General features: G+C 50.0%; 1 protein-coding gene across 1 annotated transcript in view; it reads left to right on the forward strand.

Annotated features, from left to right (window-relative positions):
- Positions 1-8,108: 8,108 nt before the first annotated feature.
- Positions 8,109-18,494, forward strand: part of COCH (cochlin) — a 403,713-nt gene continuing 393,327 nt past the window's right edge. Inside the window, exons 1-3 of the mRNA XM_069209058.1 lie at positions 8,109-8,307; positions 11,966-12,038; positions 17,616-17,660. Of these exons, the coding sequence (XP_069065159.1) occupies positions 11,987-12,038; positions 17,616-17,660 (97 nt within the window). The 5' untranslated portion in view covers positions 8,109-8,307; positions 11,966-11,986. The remainder of the gene's footprint in view (positions 8,308-11,965; positions 12,039-17,615; positions 17,661-18,494) is intronic.

The raw sequence follows: 18,494 nt of genomic DNA on the forward strand, positions 1-18,494 counted from the left end.
CCTCAGACATGCCAAAGTACAAAGAATAGTGCAGAATGGCTCTTGTTAGAGTTTGCTGAGAGTCTGTCGGATGAGGATAATCAGCAGAAAACCACAGACAGCATCCCATAACATTCCATTACATGCTTCTGAGTTTCATGGTCTAAAAGGAATACAACAATACATAATGAAGTTGAGACTGGATGAAATTAAAAACACGTCATTGGAAGTTACACACATGCATTCACCAGAGCAGGACAGGCTCTTCTGGGTCACAGTAGACATGTCATGCTAGCCACAACCAACTGTAGCTACTAGTACATTTGGGTCTCAGAAACAGTGCCAGTATAGGTTTTCCGCAAGGATACTGCAATAGAGGTTCAATCAGCTCTCTGGATGGATACCAGTTAAATCCATGTGCTAGGAGGACCAAATGCAGTAGTCTACCCCTCAAAGACATGTCAGTGTCTATGGTCTAGTTGCTACTTCATCCTAAATTAAACTACCAGCCGCCTGCACGAACCAGCATCACTCTCTCTCTTTTTCCTATGATCTGGTCTCCTCATGGCCCCTGATTCTATTCAGAGCGTACACACACCTCTAAGGGGAGGAGGGAGGAGGGAATGATTTTCGAATCCTATGATTGGACCATGGGTTGTGACCCTAAGTGATTGTGGAACCTGCCCATAGAGTTACAATTGCCCCTAAAATGTCTCAGCAGTAGACATCATTTAATTTAATTGTATACTGTACTATATAAAACCTATTTGGGGGTGTGAGAACATGCCTCTGGAACCATAATGCTAGGTATTTCTGTTTTTTTCTGTGTTCCTAGTTATGCACCAAGGATGCTTTGATTTTCAAAGAAATGCCTTACTTAACCAATGACCTTTGTTTAGTGTCACAAAGTATTTTTTAAATTGGGTCGGAAACCACCATTCACACCATTGCCTCTGTATAGGTCTTGACTTCTCGACCCCAGTCAAGAATGTCAGTGTCAAGTCTATGGTGATAAAAAACGAAAAAGGAGAGAGAGAGAGAGCTTGCTGTGTTAAGCATACTTACGTATCCTTTTATTTCTTCAAGTTTTTGCAGGGTTCCCGCTGATCTGCTGATTTTGGCCATGTGTCTTAAATACATTGCAGCATATGCCATGCTGTTAAACAATAACTGTGGATTGCATATCCTTTCTACATCACGCTGAATAGTCAGACTTGCGGGTAAAAACGGCGGATATGGCAGTGGTATTGGTACAGAAAAACTTCAATAAAATCAGGTCAAAGAAATGATAAAATATTACCTGTACAATTCATAAAATAACAACAAAACCTAGTTAATAAAGATTCCATGCTTACAGTTACACTGAAGAGGTACTATGTGTTAGGACCCATGTAAAATGTTGAACAAATGTCATCCCTAAGTAGTGAAGAGGCAGGGAACTATGTTCAAAATAGCTGGGTCGGTCATCAGAAGGGCTTGTTGAACAACTGCCCATGTTGTCACAGCATGTCAGAAGCTATTGCACTGGAACAGAAGTGGAAGAAAGAGCTGAAAGTGTCATTAAGCTTGTTCCATGCATCTCTACTGTAATGTAAAGAGGGCGGGTCACAGGTCAGGTCTGGCTTTGTAGCGCCCCATCACCAGGCTCAACGAGAGTTAACGGAGTATAAAGAATTTAGGGACAAGATAGTGTTCCCTATTTTGTTACGACATGATATATTTTCGTGGACACTTTGAGATCATTGTGGAAAGCCCTCAACAAGACAAGGAGCTAGGTAATAGTACTGGTGCCCGGTATTGAGAAAACCATGGTGGAGGATTCGGTGAAACAATGCCTAAACTGAATGGTGAGTAACAACGTTTTGAACGCCTTTGCACCTGAGATGTGATATGGGAAGCTGTCTTTTGGTCAGTGTGTTCTAGTAGATTGTAAAATGTACTACCAAAGCAGTTATGAAACACAACTATTGAAGCTGAAAACTATAGCAGACATATGACACAAAGTTCACACTTGCTACAGCTACCACACTCTTCTGAATCTCTCCGAGTTTAGCAGCCAGAATGATTAGCTGAATACACATAAAGGGGGTCATTCTAAGTCTGGCAGGCGGCAGAGGCCGCCCGCCAGACTTCCCCCACCAAAATACCGCTCCGCGGTCGAAAGACCGCTGAGGGTATTTTGGGATTTGCCCTGGGCTGGCGGGCGACCGCCAAAAGGCCGCCCGCCAGCCCAGGGCAAATCAACCTTCCCACGAGGACGCCAGCTCAGAATTGAGCCGGCGGAGTGGGAAGGTGCGACGGGTGCAGTGGCACCCGTCGCGTATTTCAGTGTCTGCAAAGCAGACACTGAAATACAAAGTGGGGCCCTCTTACGGGGGCCCCTGCAGTGCCCATGCCATTGGCATGGGCACTGCAGGGGCCCCCAGGGGCCCCGCGGCACCCCCTACCGCCATCCTGTTCCTGGCGGGAGACCCGCCAGGAACAGGATGGCGGTAGGGGGTGTCAGAATCCCCATGGCGGCGGAGCGCGCTCCGCCGCCATGGAGGATTCTCAAGGGCAGCGGAAAACCGGCGGGAGACCGCCGGTTTTCCGAATCTGACCGTGGCCAAACCGCCACGGTCAGAATGCCCTGCGGGGCACCGCCGGCCTGTCGGCGGTACTCCCGCCGACCCTGGCCCCGGCGGTCTCAGACCGCCGGGGTCAGAATCAGGGCCAAAGTGTCAATCCATTCAATTTATTACACAGCACAGGCAGAACACTGACAAAAGCCAGCTATATCAAATATATGTGCATTACATTGTATCACCCAAGCTGTCATGATCAGTTAGAAAGTGCACACGATACTAATAGTTGTATTGTCATTTAAATGTTCTATGCTGTGGGCGAATTGGTGTTTCTAGTTGAGCTCTACTAATGTGCTGTTGTGGAATGGATACAGTATGGCATGTATAGTTATGCAAATTATGCCCAAACAAACATCGGAATGGCAAGAGGGTAGTTTTAATGAGGAAAGTGTCAGTGCATGACAATGGATTTTTTGTGTGCCTCAATAAAATGTTGCCAATTCTTATATGAGACATAGGCCCTGATTCTGACCCCGGCGGTCTGAGACCCCCGGGGCCAGGGTCGGCGGGAGCACCGCCGACAGGCCGGCGGTGCCCCGCAGGGCATTCTGACCGCGGCGGTTTGGCCGCGGTCAGATTCGGAAAACCGGCGGTCTCCCGCCGGTTTTCCGCTGCCCTTGAGAATCCTCCATGGCGGCGGAGCGCGCTCCGCCGCCATGGGGATTCTGACACCCCCTACCGCCATCCTGTTCCTGGCGGGTCTCCTGCAAGGAACAGGATGGCGGTAGGGGGTGCCGCGGGGCCCCTGGGGGCCCCTGCAGCCACTTTGTATTTCAGTGTCTGCTTTGCAGACACTGAAATACGCGACGGGTGCCACTGCACCCGTCGCACCTTCCCACTCCGCCGGCTCAATTCTGAGCCGGCGTCCTCGTGGGAAGGTTGATTTGCCCTGGGCTGGCGGGCGGCCTTTTGGCGGTCGCCCGCCAGCCCAGGGCAAATCCCAAAATACCCTCAGCAGTCTTTCGACCGCGGAGCGGTGTGGGGGAAGTCTGGCGGGCGGCCTCCGCCGCCCGCCAGACTTAGAATGACCCCCATAATTATTTCATCTTCCTAACCTCAGCTCTCAGTATCAGACCTCAGAAGACTAACTTACATGTTGCCAACTCTTCCTAAACCACTAACCATCATGGAGTTCGCATGAGAAAATTACTTTTGTCTAGTAAGTTATCTTACCTGACCAAAATCTTTCAATTTCACAGCTTTGACCCTCAAGGTACTTGGAATCAAGCGGTTCAGGATCCTGAAGAAAGAAGTTTGCTGTAAAAATAAAATCTGATTCCATGTGTTCATTTTTTTGACAGCACATCCAGTGCACTGCAATACAAGTTGACATAAGTTTTGAAAATATTTACAGTCTTAATGAAGAACCTCAATTAGCTTTTAAAAGGGAAACGCTCTCCGACAGTCCTGCAAAACAACTATTTCCCCATCCAGCCTTACGATGTTACCACCGTCCAAGTAGAGGAAAGCGTAGTTGAGAACTATTTCTAGCACCATAATGCCAATGAGTGGTCCGTATAATTCACAAGTTTTTATTGTGGTGCTTCTTGTGCATTCTGCTTGCTGTCTTATGAAAATACCAACTCTACTTACAAAGTTCTCAATTTTTAAAAAGGTTGGTAGTACTAATTATAGCATGTGCTGCTGCCACAGTTTGGGAAGTAATGCAACCTATGCGTATACAGAAAATCAGATCAATTAAATTATCAAAATATTGCCTGCAAAATTAAGAAAATAACACAAAACCTAGCTAACGGAGGTGCATGCTTACAGCTGCACTGAAGACATACTATATGTTAGTTCCCCTGTAAAACTTTGAACATATATTATCCCCAAGTAGCGGAGAAGCAGCACACTGTGTCCAAAATAGCTTTGACAACCATTGCAAGGGCTTTTTGAACAACTGCCCATGTTGTAAGAGGCAGGGACAGTTTTAGGTTATCTGGTGCACTGGGCAAAAAGGGAATGAGCAAGGCCCCTTTAGGTTGCATATTACGTGAAATCACTGGAAATGACATCCCTATAGGTGTCATCAGTTGACTATTAGTTTTCTGGCACTGTTGAATTGACTTTGCAAGAAACAACTTTGTTGTGCGGATATCACTACGATAATAAAACCAAATAATAACCCTAGTAAAATAAGCACATGTATTTTAAATTCTATTAAGTGTAAAAACATTATATTAGTTACACTTAACAGGAAATTTTGGCCTAAGGCTTTCCAAAATGCATATTTGTAATCAAATGTTAACAAATTGTTTCCAGGTTAGAAGCATCATTATGTACGACTGTGTGTGGTATTTACATACTGCAAACCTAGCCGAAAGGCAGCGGAGAGCTGTACAGGTTCAAAGCCAAAGAAAGAGTCAATGCGTGATCGGAGGAGTAGCAGGTTTATGGACTGTTACTGAGCTGTTACCGCATCACGATGTAGTGTTCTTTAAACAGGTGAGTATTCAGCTGGAGATGGTGTGGGGCTGTCCTCGTGAATATAGGGATCTAGATCCTTGGTGCATAGATGGGGAAGCCCTTTTGCCTTGTTGTTTTTCTTTTTTGCAGTTCATTTTCCGTCTGAAAAGTGTCCTTGCTGCGAGTGAACAGACAGCCACCTCAGATGGTGAACTTGTCATCCAAGTAGACAGGTTTGTCAACTGCGATGGCTTTGTAGATGATGCAACTGGCTTTGAAGGAGGTGGAAGCTGGCAAGAGGAACCTGTGGAGTTCCCTCAGGGTGGCTTGAGGTGGTCATATTACTTCAGGCCCTAATGAGGTGTGCTGCAGCATGCATGGTGCCCATAAGGGGGCCCAGTGTAGATTACAATACCAAAATGGTTTTTCACATACCCAGTGCAATATAAGGTGTGTGGCACAGAAGATTTATACAAAAACAACAGATGATGGACGGAATGCAGAGCAAATCAAACATTCACCCCCAGTCACAGATCTGGGTTTAATCCATCAGTTTTTTTTGCTTACCATGCCATTCCAGTTTGGACCCAGCCATTTGCAAATTTGTCTTGACCCTGTTCGCCATGGGAACAGTCCAGACCAAACCAGTCCTAGGATGCTTGTTTCCAGTCCAGGAAGGACCTGGCTTGGCAGTTCGGGCTGGACTGTTCCCATGAGGAACAGGGTCAAGACTGATTTGCATATGGCTGGGTCCAAACTGGGGTGGCATGACGAGCAAAAAACAATGGATTAAACCCAGATCTTTGCGACTGGGGGTGAGTGTTTGCATTGTTCAGCATTCCGTCCACCATTTATTCTTTTTACAGAAGATTTATGGGCATGAAAAATGTGGAAGAAAACAAAACAGTTGAAAATTGCTTGACTTCTGTTAAATGCACCACTCAAGCCACTATAAAATACCAAAATACAATAATATGTAGGCTAAAAGGGTTTAATGGTGTGTGCCCTTGGCCATGGATGAAACCCCCTATCACCGCCCTCTGCAGACATTAAATATTCTGACACTAACTATTAAAATTAGGCAACTCCATTTCCTTTAGCATGATGCAAACTCAATTGCCAGATTTGAGATAAATCACCTTTCACCTGCATACAATGAGTTTTCCTTATTCTGCACCACTCCTGGAAAACAAGTGTGAAATGCAATTAAATGATGCTGCAACCCTTGCTCACTATCCAGCCTGTTTCTTCCAACCTCCCCCGCCCCCCCAAACTCCACCCCATCCCCCCAGTGTTGGACAGCAAGGCCCAGTAAAGAAGAACCAGTCATCTAGGGTTTGGCCAATATTTTATCATGGTCTGTATTTTCATGTTTAAACCAGAAGAACGGGTGGGTAAAGGAGCACAGGCTTGTACTTTTCTCTTTTCTGTAGGAGGATCAAGGCTGGTTTGGATATAGTTGGTCCTTCTCTGAAGCACACTGAGCAAAGCAATGATAGCCTGGAATTCGTACTACAATAACTACAAATGCTGAAATTAATTCTAGCATTCTAACCTTCACCTTTCTTCTCTTCTCAGTAAAACCCCCTAAGCACAAAGGAAATGCCTAAATATGGTCTTAGTAGCTCTTAGGCCATAGAATGCAACCTGCGCATCACTGGGGAAGCCTAACAAGGCTGAGACCAGTCAGTCTTACTTGTGGTTCAGGTGAGAAGGAAGATGATATGTCATGGTTGAACTATTTCTACCTGAGCAGAACCTAGACTAATTTGCATAAGGTGGGCTCCAACTAGGATAAATTGTATAAAAAACAACTGTAATTTTGCCAATGTAATGACCAGTGTATAGATTATTTGAACATTCCTCTCACCACTTTTTGCAGCCATGGTCCAATACAGCAAACCCAACTGGCAGGTGCCCTCCTACCTAAGCACCCAACCATGGCTGTGGGTCCAAGGGGAGGGAGGGACTCTCCTTGACTCGCTGTGTGTGGGTCTCTAGCCCAACTGATGGGCTCAGAGTGTGTGATCTGAGGTGCACTGTTGGAGCTGCGCCTGAGGTCCCAGTACTGGAGCGGCAGAGTGTACTGACTGCAAGAACTGAGGTGCTCTGGCAGACACTGTGTGTGGAATTCTGGCACTGGCACAGCTGAGGGCAAGGAGTGTGTGAACTGAGGTGCACGGTTGGAGCTGCACCTGAGGCCCCAGTACTGGAGCAGCAGGGTGTACTGACTGCATGAACTGAGGTGCTCTGGCAGACAGGGTGTGTGGGGTTACTGGCACTGGCACAGCTAAGGGCTTGGAGTGTGTGAACTGAGGTGCACTGATGGAGCTGCGAGTGGGATACCAGTGTGCATCAGCAGTGGGGGCTGTCTCTAAGGATTGCAGAGCCTGTGTAGAGCTGGGTGCCTCAGCTATAAGCAATTACAAGTGATCCTCCACCCTTACTCTCAGCACACAGGCAGGCACACTTGGTAAAGAAAATCCAAGCCAAGGAAGGCCGGGAGCGCGTCAGCTGAGAGAGGGTGCCGAGCCCCCACAAAGACCAAATGTGACCAAAATAACAGCCTGATTTATAGCCTTGTTTACCGCTAGGCTCAGCAAGAATGCTCTGAAAATGAAAAGGGAGGCTTCCATGCTCAGGAAAAAACAATGTAAAACAAAAGTCCCCTACAGACCAGATAAACAGGACAAAGAGTAATTACAAAGAATGTAGTCCCTCCTCCCACACAGAAGAAGGAGGGACAAAGAGGCATGACTGACCACTAGCAAGCATTTTTAAATGACCCTGAAACTAACACATTAAACAGCTGGAAGCCCACAGAAGAAGTGTACTAAAAGTATACAAGAGGTCGTATGCTTACGCTCCACCTGAAAATTGACCTCTTACCATAAAAGTACCACATATTAGGTGTATGGGAGTAGCAGTTGGACCCGAAATCCCAATGCGTGAGTCTCACTCGCGATGCGTGAGTCCTCAGGTCACTCCGCCCTGGTCCCAAGTCTGAGGAGAAAGAGCGGCGACTTGAGCCTCCAGAAGAGTCCACGTCCCGCTGAAGCACCGCGCATGCGCACTCGCGCCGCTCGCGCAGATCCTCGCAGCGCCTGGGCGGGGCAAGCGAGAACCCCGGGCTCTTCCAGCAGCACGTGCCCCGCCCACCTCGCGCTCCTGTCACCGGAGCACGCGGCTTATTATAAAAGGGTCGGCTCGCGCAGCTGAGGGTTTCAGAACCTTGGCCGCCGGGACCTTGCGCGCGTGCAGCAGCGGCGCTCCGGATTGGGCAGCATCAGCCACGGTAGGCGCGCGAGCGGAAAGAGCGGGAAAAGGAGGGCGCCCTCCCCCGCTTGGAGCGCGCGGGCGGTTGACACCTCTCCTCAGAAGTGGCGCAGTTCGTCGGCCGCCTCTCTGAGGACGGGCTGGTCGCACGGAGCGGCTGCTGGGACGCGGCCCCGCTCAGATACCGTGAAGTGCGCCTCGACGCCCGCGCAGAGCCATGAGAACGTATCTTCCTCACACACACACACCGGGAGCTACGCTGGGTTGGGCACCGGCCGCCGCGGACTTACCGCTGCGGACTTACAGTGGAGATGCCCAGGGCACCTCCGGAGACCGCGCCCCTCAACCTTGCACTAGGGCTCGACCCTCAACAGTGCCGCGGAGGGCTCGGGGGCTTTCTTACCCCGGCCGGCGGGGGTCCTCACCCGCGGCCGCTGAGGGGACTCGTCGCTGCTTCACGGGAGCCGATGGGGGGGGGGTCTGCTGACCCGACGAGCGGGAGCCCAGATTGTCTGAAGAACAGGCGTTGGGGTGTACCTAGATGGGGTGCGCCTACTTGTAGACTTAGAGGTGGGGTGTGCCTAGATTGTGAAAGAAGCGCGGGGGTGTGCCCAGGTGGAGATGGGGCGCACCTGCATGGTCTGAGTTCCTGGGAGAGCCCCGGTTGTCTTCAGATAAGAGCCGGGGTGCGCCTGTGTTGGATACAGAGCCGGAGGTGGGGCGTGCTCAGGTTCCCGTGTGACAGGAGCTGCAGATCGTCCATCACACACGAGCTGTGTCCAGGCTGATCTGTACCGAAGAAGTGACTGAGATGTGCCCAGGGGGTCTGCAGGGCAGGGGATGGGGCTCGTGCATAGGACAAGAGAAGGGGAGGTGGGAGCTACCTATATTGTCTACAGGACATGAGGCTGGGTGCGCCAAGATTGTGTGAAGATATGTGACAAAGATGTCCCCAGGTTATAGAACAGGAGCTGGAGGTTGTCCATACAGCACGAGATGGAGTATTCTTACCCTGTCTCTAGGGCAGGACATGGAGTGCGCCTAGATACTCTGGAGAATAAGAGATGATCTGTACCGAAGGTGTGCCCAGGATGTCTATAAAATAGGAAATGGAGAGACAGAAGTTGTATGTGTGTATATGGAGGAAAAAGCGGTGATATGGGCCGAACATACGACTAAAATGTGCCAGGTTGTCTATAAAATAGGAAATGGGGAGACGGAGGTTGTGTATGTTTATAACCAGAGATGGAGTGCACCTAGATTGTCATTCGATTACCTCTAGAACAGGAGGCAGGGAGCGCCTAGATTGTCTGTAGAATAGTGATGATGTGCCCAGGTTATCTATAAAACAGAAGATTGAGCTTGTCTATAGAACAGGAGATGAGGGTACCTATCCGGTCTGTTGGACAGGAGACAGGGTGCCTAGATTGTCTATAGAATAAGAGATGTGTACCGAAGATATGCCCTAGACGTGCCCAGGTTGCCTATAAAATAGGAGACGGAGAGTCAGAGCTTGTCTGTATATAGAACACGAGATAGAGTGCGCCTAGATTGTCTGTAGATTAAGATAAATTGTGTTCTTTATCTCTAAAACGGGGGAAGGGGTGCACTAGGTTGTCTGTGGAATAAGATATGTACATAAGATGTCTCCAGGTTGCTATAAAATAGGAAATGGAGCTTCTCTATATAGTAAAGGAGATGGGGGGTGCCTATATTGTATATAGAACATGACGTAGGGTGCGCCTAGATTGTCTAAAGAATAAGAGATGATCTGTACCGAAGGTGTGCCCAGGTTGTCTATAAAACAGGAGAAGGAGCTTGTGTATAGAAAAGGTGATGGGTGGCTATGTTGTCTATAGGACATGAGGCGGGGTACGTCTTGATTGTCTGGAGAATAAGAGATATGTACCGAAGATGTGCCAAGGTTGTTTATAGGACAGGAGATACAGCATGTTTAGGACAGGAGATCGGTCAGGAGATAGGAAGCGCGTAGATTGTCTGGTTGTCTGGGGAATAAGAAATTATATGTACTGAAGAAGTGCCCAGGCTGTCTACAAAACAGGAGAATGAGATTGTCTATAGAAAAGGTGATGGGGTGCCTTTGTTGTCTATAGGACGGGGTGCGCTAGATTGTAGAATACGATAAGGGTGTCCTTAGATGAGCTATAGAACAGGAGAGATGATGTGCCTATGTTGTCAGTAATATAGGAGATGAAACTTATATAAAGAACAGGGGATAGGGGTACCTATCCTGTCTATAGGACAGGAGACGGTGCACTTAGATTGTCTGGAGTATAAGAGATGATGTGTACCGAAGATTCGACTAAGATGTGCTCATGTTGCCTATAAATTGGGGATGGAGCGTGTGTACAGGACAGGAGATGGGTCGCAGGGGATCTTTGGTGTCTATAGGACAGGAGATAGGGTTCGCCTTGATTGTCTGAAGGAGAGATATGTACCGAAGGGGTGCCTTAGGTGTGCCCAGGTGTCTCTCAAAGAGGAAATGGAGCTTGTGTATTGAACAGGAGACGTGGGGGGCCTGTGCTTTTTCTAGGTGAGGCGACTGGGTGTGCCTAAATTGTGTGTAGAATAAGATAAAGGGTGTCCTTAGGTTGTCTATAGAAAAGGAGAGGGGGTGTGCCTAGGTTGTCTATAGAACAGGCAATGGCGTGCTCCTAGATTGCCTATACAACAAGAGAATCTGGGCCGTATTTATGGCCAAGTCACGCAGTGCAGCGCAGTGAATCAACTTACTGCATGGCATTACTGAAAGAGCAGGAATGCGCCGCACCTTTGGCATACAGAGCTTTCCTGTCCCTTCCCCCTGCGCTGGCGCACAATAGGCTGCGTAGCGCACACTTGCACAGGGTGCCTGCGATGCATGCCAGATTGTTTTCAGCGGGAAGGGGCACCTTCCTGCACAAAACAATCCTTAGAGGCATAATCCTCTATTTGTGCTGCAGAGTGCAGCACACTTAGAAAGACAAGACAACAAGGAGAATCAGTATTTGTCCTTGTTATGCATCACTTGAGGAGGCCTATGTTTTTGGCGCATTCCAAGGCTTACGGGGTTTGGTAGATCTTGGAATGTATCCAAAGCCATGGGTGGATGCGTGGGAAAACCCATGGAACGCCTTTCTTGGGCAGAGGAACGCAACTTGGCTATTTACACTGCGTTGCATTACTCCAGATTTTTGATGCCATCCAAAGCCATGCAGAGTGGCTTTGCATGGCTTCAAAAATCTGTCTTTGAGGTTTGAGTCGCGCACTTACCAAATTGCATGGTGCAAGCATGACGCAAAGCTCTCATAAATATGCCCCTCACAGTTAAAAGTTGGTAATGATGTTTGCACAGATTCACTATACAGCATGACGAAGTACACACAGACTTACGGTGAGACATGTGTAGCTGAGATGCTGTGTTGTACGGGGTTAGGTGTACCACTTTCACTGCCTAAATTGCGAAGAAGTGTCTACAGATTAACTAACGCTGCATAAGGCGTGCACTGGCTATTGGTTGTGTACTCGAGGACCTTAGAATACATTTATGTTTGCACGCGCTCACTGCAAGAGAGAGAACGTGTGCACGGGTTGTGTGTACTAGTTTGGCAAGCGTAAGATGTATTGCACACGGGTGCGGCTGTGCACAGGTTCACAGTGTCTCTTCTGTCCTGCAGGTGTCCGCCCGTATTGCCAACATGCGCAGTCTTTGCAGTTCCTTCGCTCTGGAGCTTCTGCTCCTGCTCACAGGTGAGTAGAACTCAGACAGCCTTTATCTAGCCTTTTGCTGCCGCTGTCCTTGGGTGGCTATCACACGCAAGCCTCACTCTGAATCGCTTCTTCGAGGTCTATCAGTAAAACCTAACCCCTCACTCCTACAACAGTAAACCCTCACCCCTACCACGCCTCACAGCAGTAAACCCTAACCCCTGCAACACCTAGCAGTAGTAAACCCTCACCCCTGCAACATCTCGCAACAGAAAACCCTCACCCCTACCACGCCTCACAGCAGTAAACCTACCATGCCTCACAACACTAATCCCTCACCCCTACAACACCTAGCAACAGTAAACCCTCACCCCTACAACACCTCAACAGTAAGCCCTCACTCCTACAAAACCTCGCAACAGTAAGCCCTCACCCCTACAACACCTCAACATTAAGCCCTCACCCCTGCAACACCTCGCAGCAGTAAGCCCTCACCCCTGCAACACCTCGCAGCAGTAAACCCTCACCCCTGCAACACCTCGCAGCAGTAAACCCTCACCCCTGCAACACCTCGCAGCAGTAAACCCTCACCCCTGCAACACCTCGCAGCAGTAAACCCTCACCCCTGCAACACCTCGCAGCAATTAAACCCTCACCCCTGCAACACCTCGCAACAGAAAACCCTCACCCCTACAACACCTTGCAACAGTAAACCCTCACCCCTACAACACCTCAACAGTAAGCCCTCACTCCTACAACAACTCGCAACAGTAAACCCGCACCCCTGCAACACCTCGCAGCAGTAAACCCTCACCCCTACAACACCTCGCAACAGTAACTTAAACCCTCACCCCTGCAACACCTCGCAACAGAAAACCCTCACCCCTACAACACCTCGCAACAGAAAACCCTCACCCCTACAACACCTCGCAACAGAAAACCCTCACCCCTACAACACCTCGCAACAGAAAACCCTCACCCCTACAACACCTCGCAACAGAAAACCCTCACCCCTACAACACCTCAACAGTAAGCCCTCACTCCTACAACAGCTAGCAACAGTAAACCCTCACCCCTGCAACACCTCGCAGCAGTAAACCCTCACCCCTACAACACCTCGCAACAGTAAACCCTCACTCCTACAACACCACACAACAGTAAGCCCTCACTCCTACAACAACTCGCAACAGTAAACCCTCACCCCTGCAACACCTCGCAGCAGTAAACCCTCACCCCTACAACACCTCGCAACAGTAAACCCTCACTCCTACAACACCACACAACAGTAAACCCTCACCCCTACCACGCCTCACAGCATTAAACCCGTAAACCTACCCTGCCTCACAACACTAATCCCTCACCCCTACAACACCTCGCAACAGTAAACCCTCACCCCTACAACACCTCAACAGTAAGCCCTCACTCCTACAACAACTTGCAACAGTAAACCCTCACCCCTAAAGCACCTCACAACAGTAAACCATACAACACCTCGCAACAGTAAACCCTCACCCCTGCAACACCTCGCAAAAGAAAACCTTTACCCCTACAACACCTCGCAACGGTAAACCCTCACTCCTACAACAACTCGCAACAGTAAACCCTCACCCCTACAACACCTCAACAGTAAACCCTCACCCCTACAACCCCTATCAACAGTAAACCCTCACCCCTACAACACCTCAACAGTAAACCCTCACACCTACAACCCCTATCAACAGTAAACCCTCACACCTACAACCCCTATCAACAGTAAACCCTCACCACTACAACACCTCTCAACAGTAAACCCTCACCCCTGCAACACCTCTAAACAGTAAACCCTCACCCCGGCAACACCTCGCAGCAGAAAACCTTTATCCCTACAACACCTCTCAACAGTAAACCCTCACCGCTACAACACCTTGCAACAGTAAACCCTCACCCCTGCAACACCTCGCAACAGTAAACCCTCACCCCTGCAACACCTCGCAACAGTAAACCCTCACCCCTACAACACCTCGCAACAGTAAACCCTCACCCCTACAACATCTCACAACAGTAAACCCTCACCCCTGCATCACCTCGCAACAGAAAGCCCTCACCGCTGCAACACCTCGCCGCAGTAAATCCTCACCCCTACAAAACCTCGCAACAGTAACCCTCATTCCTACAACACCTCACAACAGTAAGCCCTCACCCCTGCAACACCCTGCAACAGTAAGCCCTCCCCCTGCAACATCTCGCAACAGTAAACTCTCACCACCACACCTCATCCTCAAGCTCTGCCTCACCATGCAGTCCCCTTGCAAACCCCCAACCTCAAGCTCTGCCTCACCCTGCAGCTCCCCTTGCAGATCTCCAAGCTCTACCTCACCCTGCAGTTTCCCTTGTATCCCCTCACCCCTGCAACACCACGAACAGTAAATCCTCCCCCCAACACCTTATCCTCAAGCTCTGCCTCACCTTGGGGCTCCCCATGCAAACCCTCATCATCAAGCTCTGCCTCACCCTCCAGCTCCCCTTGAAGATCTTCAAGCTCTACCTCACCCTGCAGCGTCCCCTGCAACACCTCGCAACAGTAAACCCCACCCCCTACATCACCTCATCCTCAAGCTGTGCCTCACCATGCAGCTCCCCTTGCAAACCCTCATCCTCAAGCTGTGCCTCTCCATGCAGCTCCCCTTGCAAACCCTCATCCTCAAGCTGTGCCTCACCCTGCAGCTCCCCTTGCAGACCCTTACCCCTGCAACACCTCATCCTCAAGCTCTGCCTCACCCTGCAGCTCCCCTTGCAGACCCTTACCCCTGCAACACCTCATCCTCAAGCTCTGCCTCACCATGCAGCTCCCCTTGCAAACCCTCATCCTCAAGCTGTGCCTCACCCTGCAGCTCCCCTTGCAGACCCTTACCCCTGCAACACCTCATCCTCAAGCTCTGCCTCACCATGCAGCTCCCCTTGCAAACCCTCATCCTCAAGCTGTGCCTCACCCTGCAGCTCCCCTTGCAGACCCTTACCCCTGCAACACCTCATCCTCAAGCTCTGCCTCACCATGCAGCTCCCCTTACAGACCCTTACCCCTGCAACACCTCATCCTCAAGCTCTGCCTCACCATGCAGCTCCCCTTACAGACCCTTACCCCTGCAACACCTCATCCTCAAGCTCTGCCTCACCATGCAGCTCCCCTTGCAAACCCTCATCCTCAAGCTCTGCCTCACCCTGCAGCTCCCCTTTCAGACCTTCACCCTGAAGCTCCTCTCCTCATCCTGCAGCCCCACTTCTCACCCTGCAGCTCCCCTTGCATACCCCCATCCTGAGCTCCGCCTCACCCTGTAGCTCCCCTTGCAGAACCTCATCATGAAGCTCCGCCTCACCCTGAAGTTCCCTTATGCAGACCCTCACCCTGAAGCTCATTGCCTCACCTTGAAGTACCCCTTGCAGACCCTCACCCTAAATCTTTTTGCCTCACTGTGCAGCTCCCCTTCCGTATCCTCACCCTCATGTTCCTCACCATACCATTGAGCTCCACTTGCAGACCCTCACCCTGAAGCGTCTCACCCTGCAGTTCACATTGCGGATTCTCACCCCAAAGCTCTGCCTCACCCTGCAGCTCCCCTCAAGACCTTCAGCTTTATGTCACCGTTTACAAATCCTCACTCTGAAGCTCCGCCTCACTCTGCAGCTCCCCCTGCATTTACACTTGCAGACCTTAATCGTGATGCTCTGCCTCACCCTGCAGCTCCCCTTGCAGACCCTCACCCTTAAGCTCCTCCTCACCCTGTAGATCCCTTTGCAGACACTCACTCTGAAGCCCTTCCTCAACCTGCATCTCCGTTTGCAGACTCACCTTGAGGCTCCACTTCACCCTGCAGGATGCAGCTCTCCTTGCAGACTTTCACCCTCAGGCTCCGCCTCATGCTGCAGTTCCCCAAGCAGACCCTGAAGCGCCACCTCACCCTGCAGTTCCCCTTGCAGACCCTCATCGTGAAGCTCCACCTCACCTTGAAGTTCCCCTTGCACATCCTCATCGTGAAGCACCACCTCACCCTGCAGCTTCCCTTGCAGACCCACACTCCCAAGCTCCGCCCCAAACTGCAGCTCCCTTTGCAGACCCTCACCCTGCAGTTTCCTTTGCAGACCCTCAAGCTCCACCTCACCTTGCAGACCCCCTTGCAGACCCTCACCCTCAAGATCTGCCTTACCATGCAGTTCCCCTTGCAGACCCTCACCCTCAAATTCTGCCACACCCCGCAGCTCCCCTTGCAGATCCCCCACAGCTCCACCCCACCCTGCAGCTCCTCATGCAGACCCTCACCTTCAAGATCTCCCTTACCATGCAGTTCCCCTTGCAGACCCTCACCCTCAAATTCTGCCTCACCCCGCAGCTCCCCTTGCAGACCCCCACAGCTCCACCCCACCCTGCAGCTCCTCATGCAGACCCTCCCCCTCAAGATCTCCCTTACCATGCAGTTCCCCTTGCAGACCCTCAAGCTCCGCCTCACCCTGCAGCTCCCCTAGCAGACCCCCCACCCTGAAGCTGTGCCTCCCCCTGCAGCTCCCCTTGCAGAACCTCACCCTGCATACCCCCCACCCTCCGCAGACCCTCACCCTCGCGCCCCATACTTACGTAATTACCGTTCATGGCACCAGTCGTATGTTGAGTACACAGCCACTCTTAAGACAGCCTGTTCAGCGGTAACATTATTTCCTTTTCAAGTGTTTACACGTTTGCAGACTTGTGTGTGCATTTAGTGGCGTAATCTTGTGCGATTGCTTTTTGCTGTGCTTGAAGGGAAAAGAAAGTACTTTTATCCGAGAAATTGGGGGTCTAAGTTTAGCAGCAGAAAGTAGGTGGAGTGACAAGGGTGGCATTCGTGATGTGTTTAGTCTACAGTTTTCAACTTTATTTAAAGAAACTGTGCCCAAAGAAATTGGCATAAATCATCCACGTGGTAGTAAACCTGGCGTGGCTTATGGGAGAGTTAAGGTACCTGCTGCAGAGCTTTGTGGAGCCAGCCATGTACAGTTACGGTACTATAACTGCTTATTACTGTAATTACTAAGGTAGACTTCCCCTACACGTGACAGTTTCACGGTGCGAACATTTGATTTACAGCGATTGGAAAGGTCGAAAAGATAAACATCTTAAACCCTTCTGAAATGACAGCAAGATTAGTGTGTTCCTTCATGCATCTGCAGCTGACACCCGGCCAGGGAGGCTGAAGGAAGGGAGTTCGGGTGGCTGTAGGTGCGGCATTTGTGTTGAGCCCCTAATAAACACAACAACCCTTTCCCAGCACCAGCTACTTAGAAGCACGGGTGGGTCCGTTGAAGATGTCCTTGGAAAACAGCCTTGGGACGTTGAAAGACTTGAGTTTCCCTTGTCATCTGTTATCTGGGTATTGAGTGCCTTTTAGTACGGCATTGTAACAGGCTCCCGTGGCGTCAGGACGCTGTGCAGCATGAGAGTTGCAAGTGGGGTTGTGCGCTTGGTTTCCACCCCATGCTGTCTTCGGCGGCACATATACAACGCGTCTTCCTTTGCAAGGGTCGGTATCGTGTAAGTGTGGCTAGCAGCGGTGCTGTGTGTACGGAGGACTCCACCCCTGAGCATCAAGTGACGGTTCTCTCTGTCCGCAGGTACCCTGGGGCTGGCGGATCCGCTGTGGAGCTCGGAGGCAGCTGGTGAGTACTCGCGCAGTTTCTGCTCACTTAACGGGCGAATCCGCAGGAATGAACTCCTCCTTTATCAGCTGTTTCCGTTTTTAGAGTAAAACGAGTGATTTTGCACACAGAAAGCAAATTTCATTGTTATGTTTGGTGTGCATCTTCACCATGTACATATACGGAATTCTATTATAAATTGTGTCCGCTGCATTATAGAAATCTACCTTTTATTGTCGCTTCAGCTCTATTTTTGCTTCCATGTCGCACATATTCTGCATCTGTAAAGTTGGGCATTCTCGACTGGATTGAACATTTTTTAACCCCCACCCCTTGGTTAAAGGAAGCGACCTTTAGTATTTTTTTAAATTGTGGGCATATAAAAACACTTCAATATGAAATGCGGCACGTCGCCCCAGAAACGCAAGTAGAAGTTGAAGAACGCGTGACTCCAGGTATATTTGGAACAGGCAGATAGATGAGCATAGAGAGACATTACAATCAAGTTGTAGACATTTACATTTAAAGGGATGAGTAGACCAGTGGTTCCCAACCTGTGGTCCGGCGACCCCTGGGGGTCCGCGAAGCCTCCTCAGATGGTCCCTGACTGATTAGAAATGTTTATAATAGCAGATTAGTTCCCCATCTTTCAGTAATGACTCACTAGGGGGTCCCGGATTCCAATTATCATTCAGTGGGGGTCCCCAGGTTCCAGTACTGATAAAATGGAGTTCTGCAGAAGTCAAAAGGTTGGGAACCACTGGAGTAGACAATGGAATGAGAGCTGAGGGCATGTAAAGAGGTGAGTAGACAATGACATTGGAGCTGGAGACATTTAGAGTAGACAGTACTATG

This window comes from Pleurodeles waltl, chromosome 9 (assembly GCF_031143425.1).
Source record: "Pleurodeles waltl isolate 20211129_DDA chromosome 9, aPleWal1.hap1.20221129, whole genome shotgun sequence".
Classification (NCBI taxonomy): Eukaryota; Metazoa; Chordata; class Amphibia; order Caudata; family Salamandridae; genus Pleurodeles; species Pleurodeles waltl.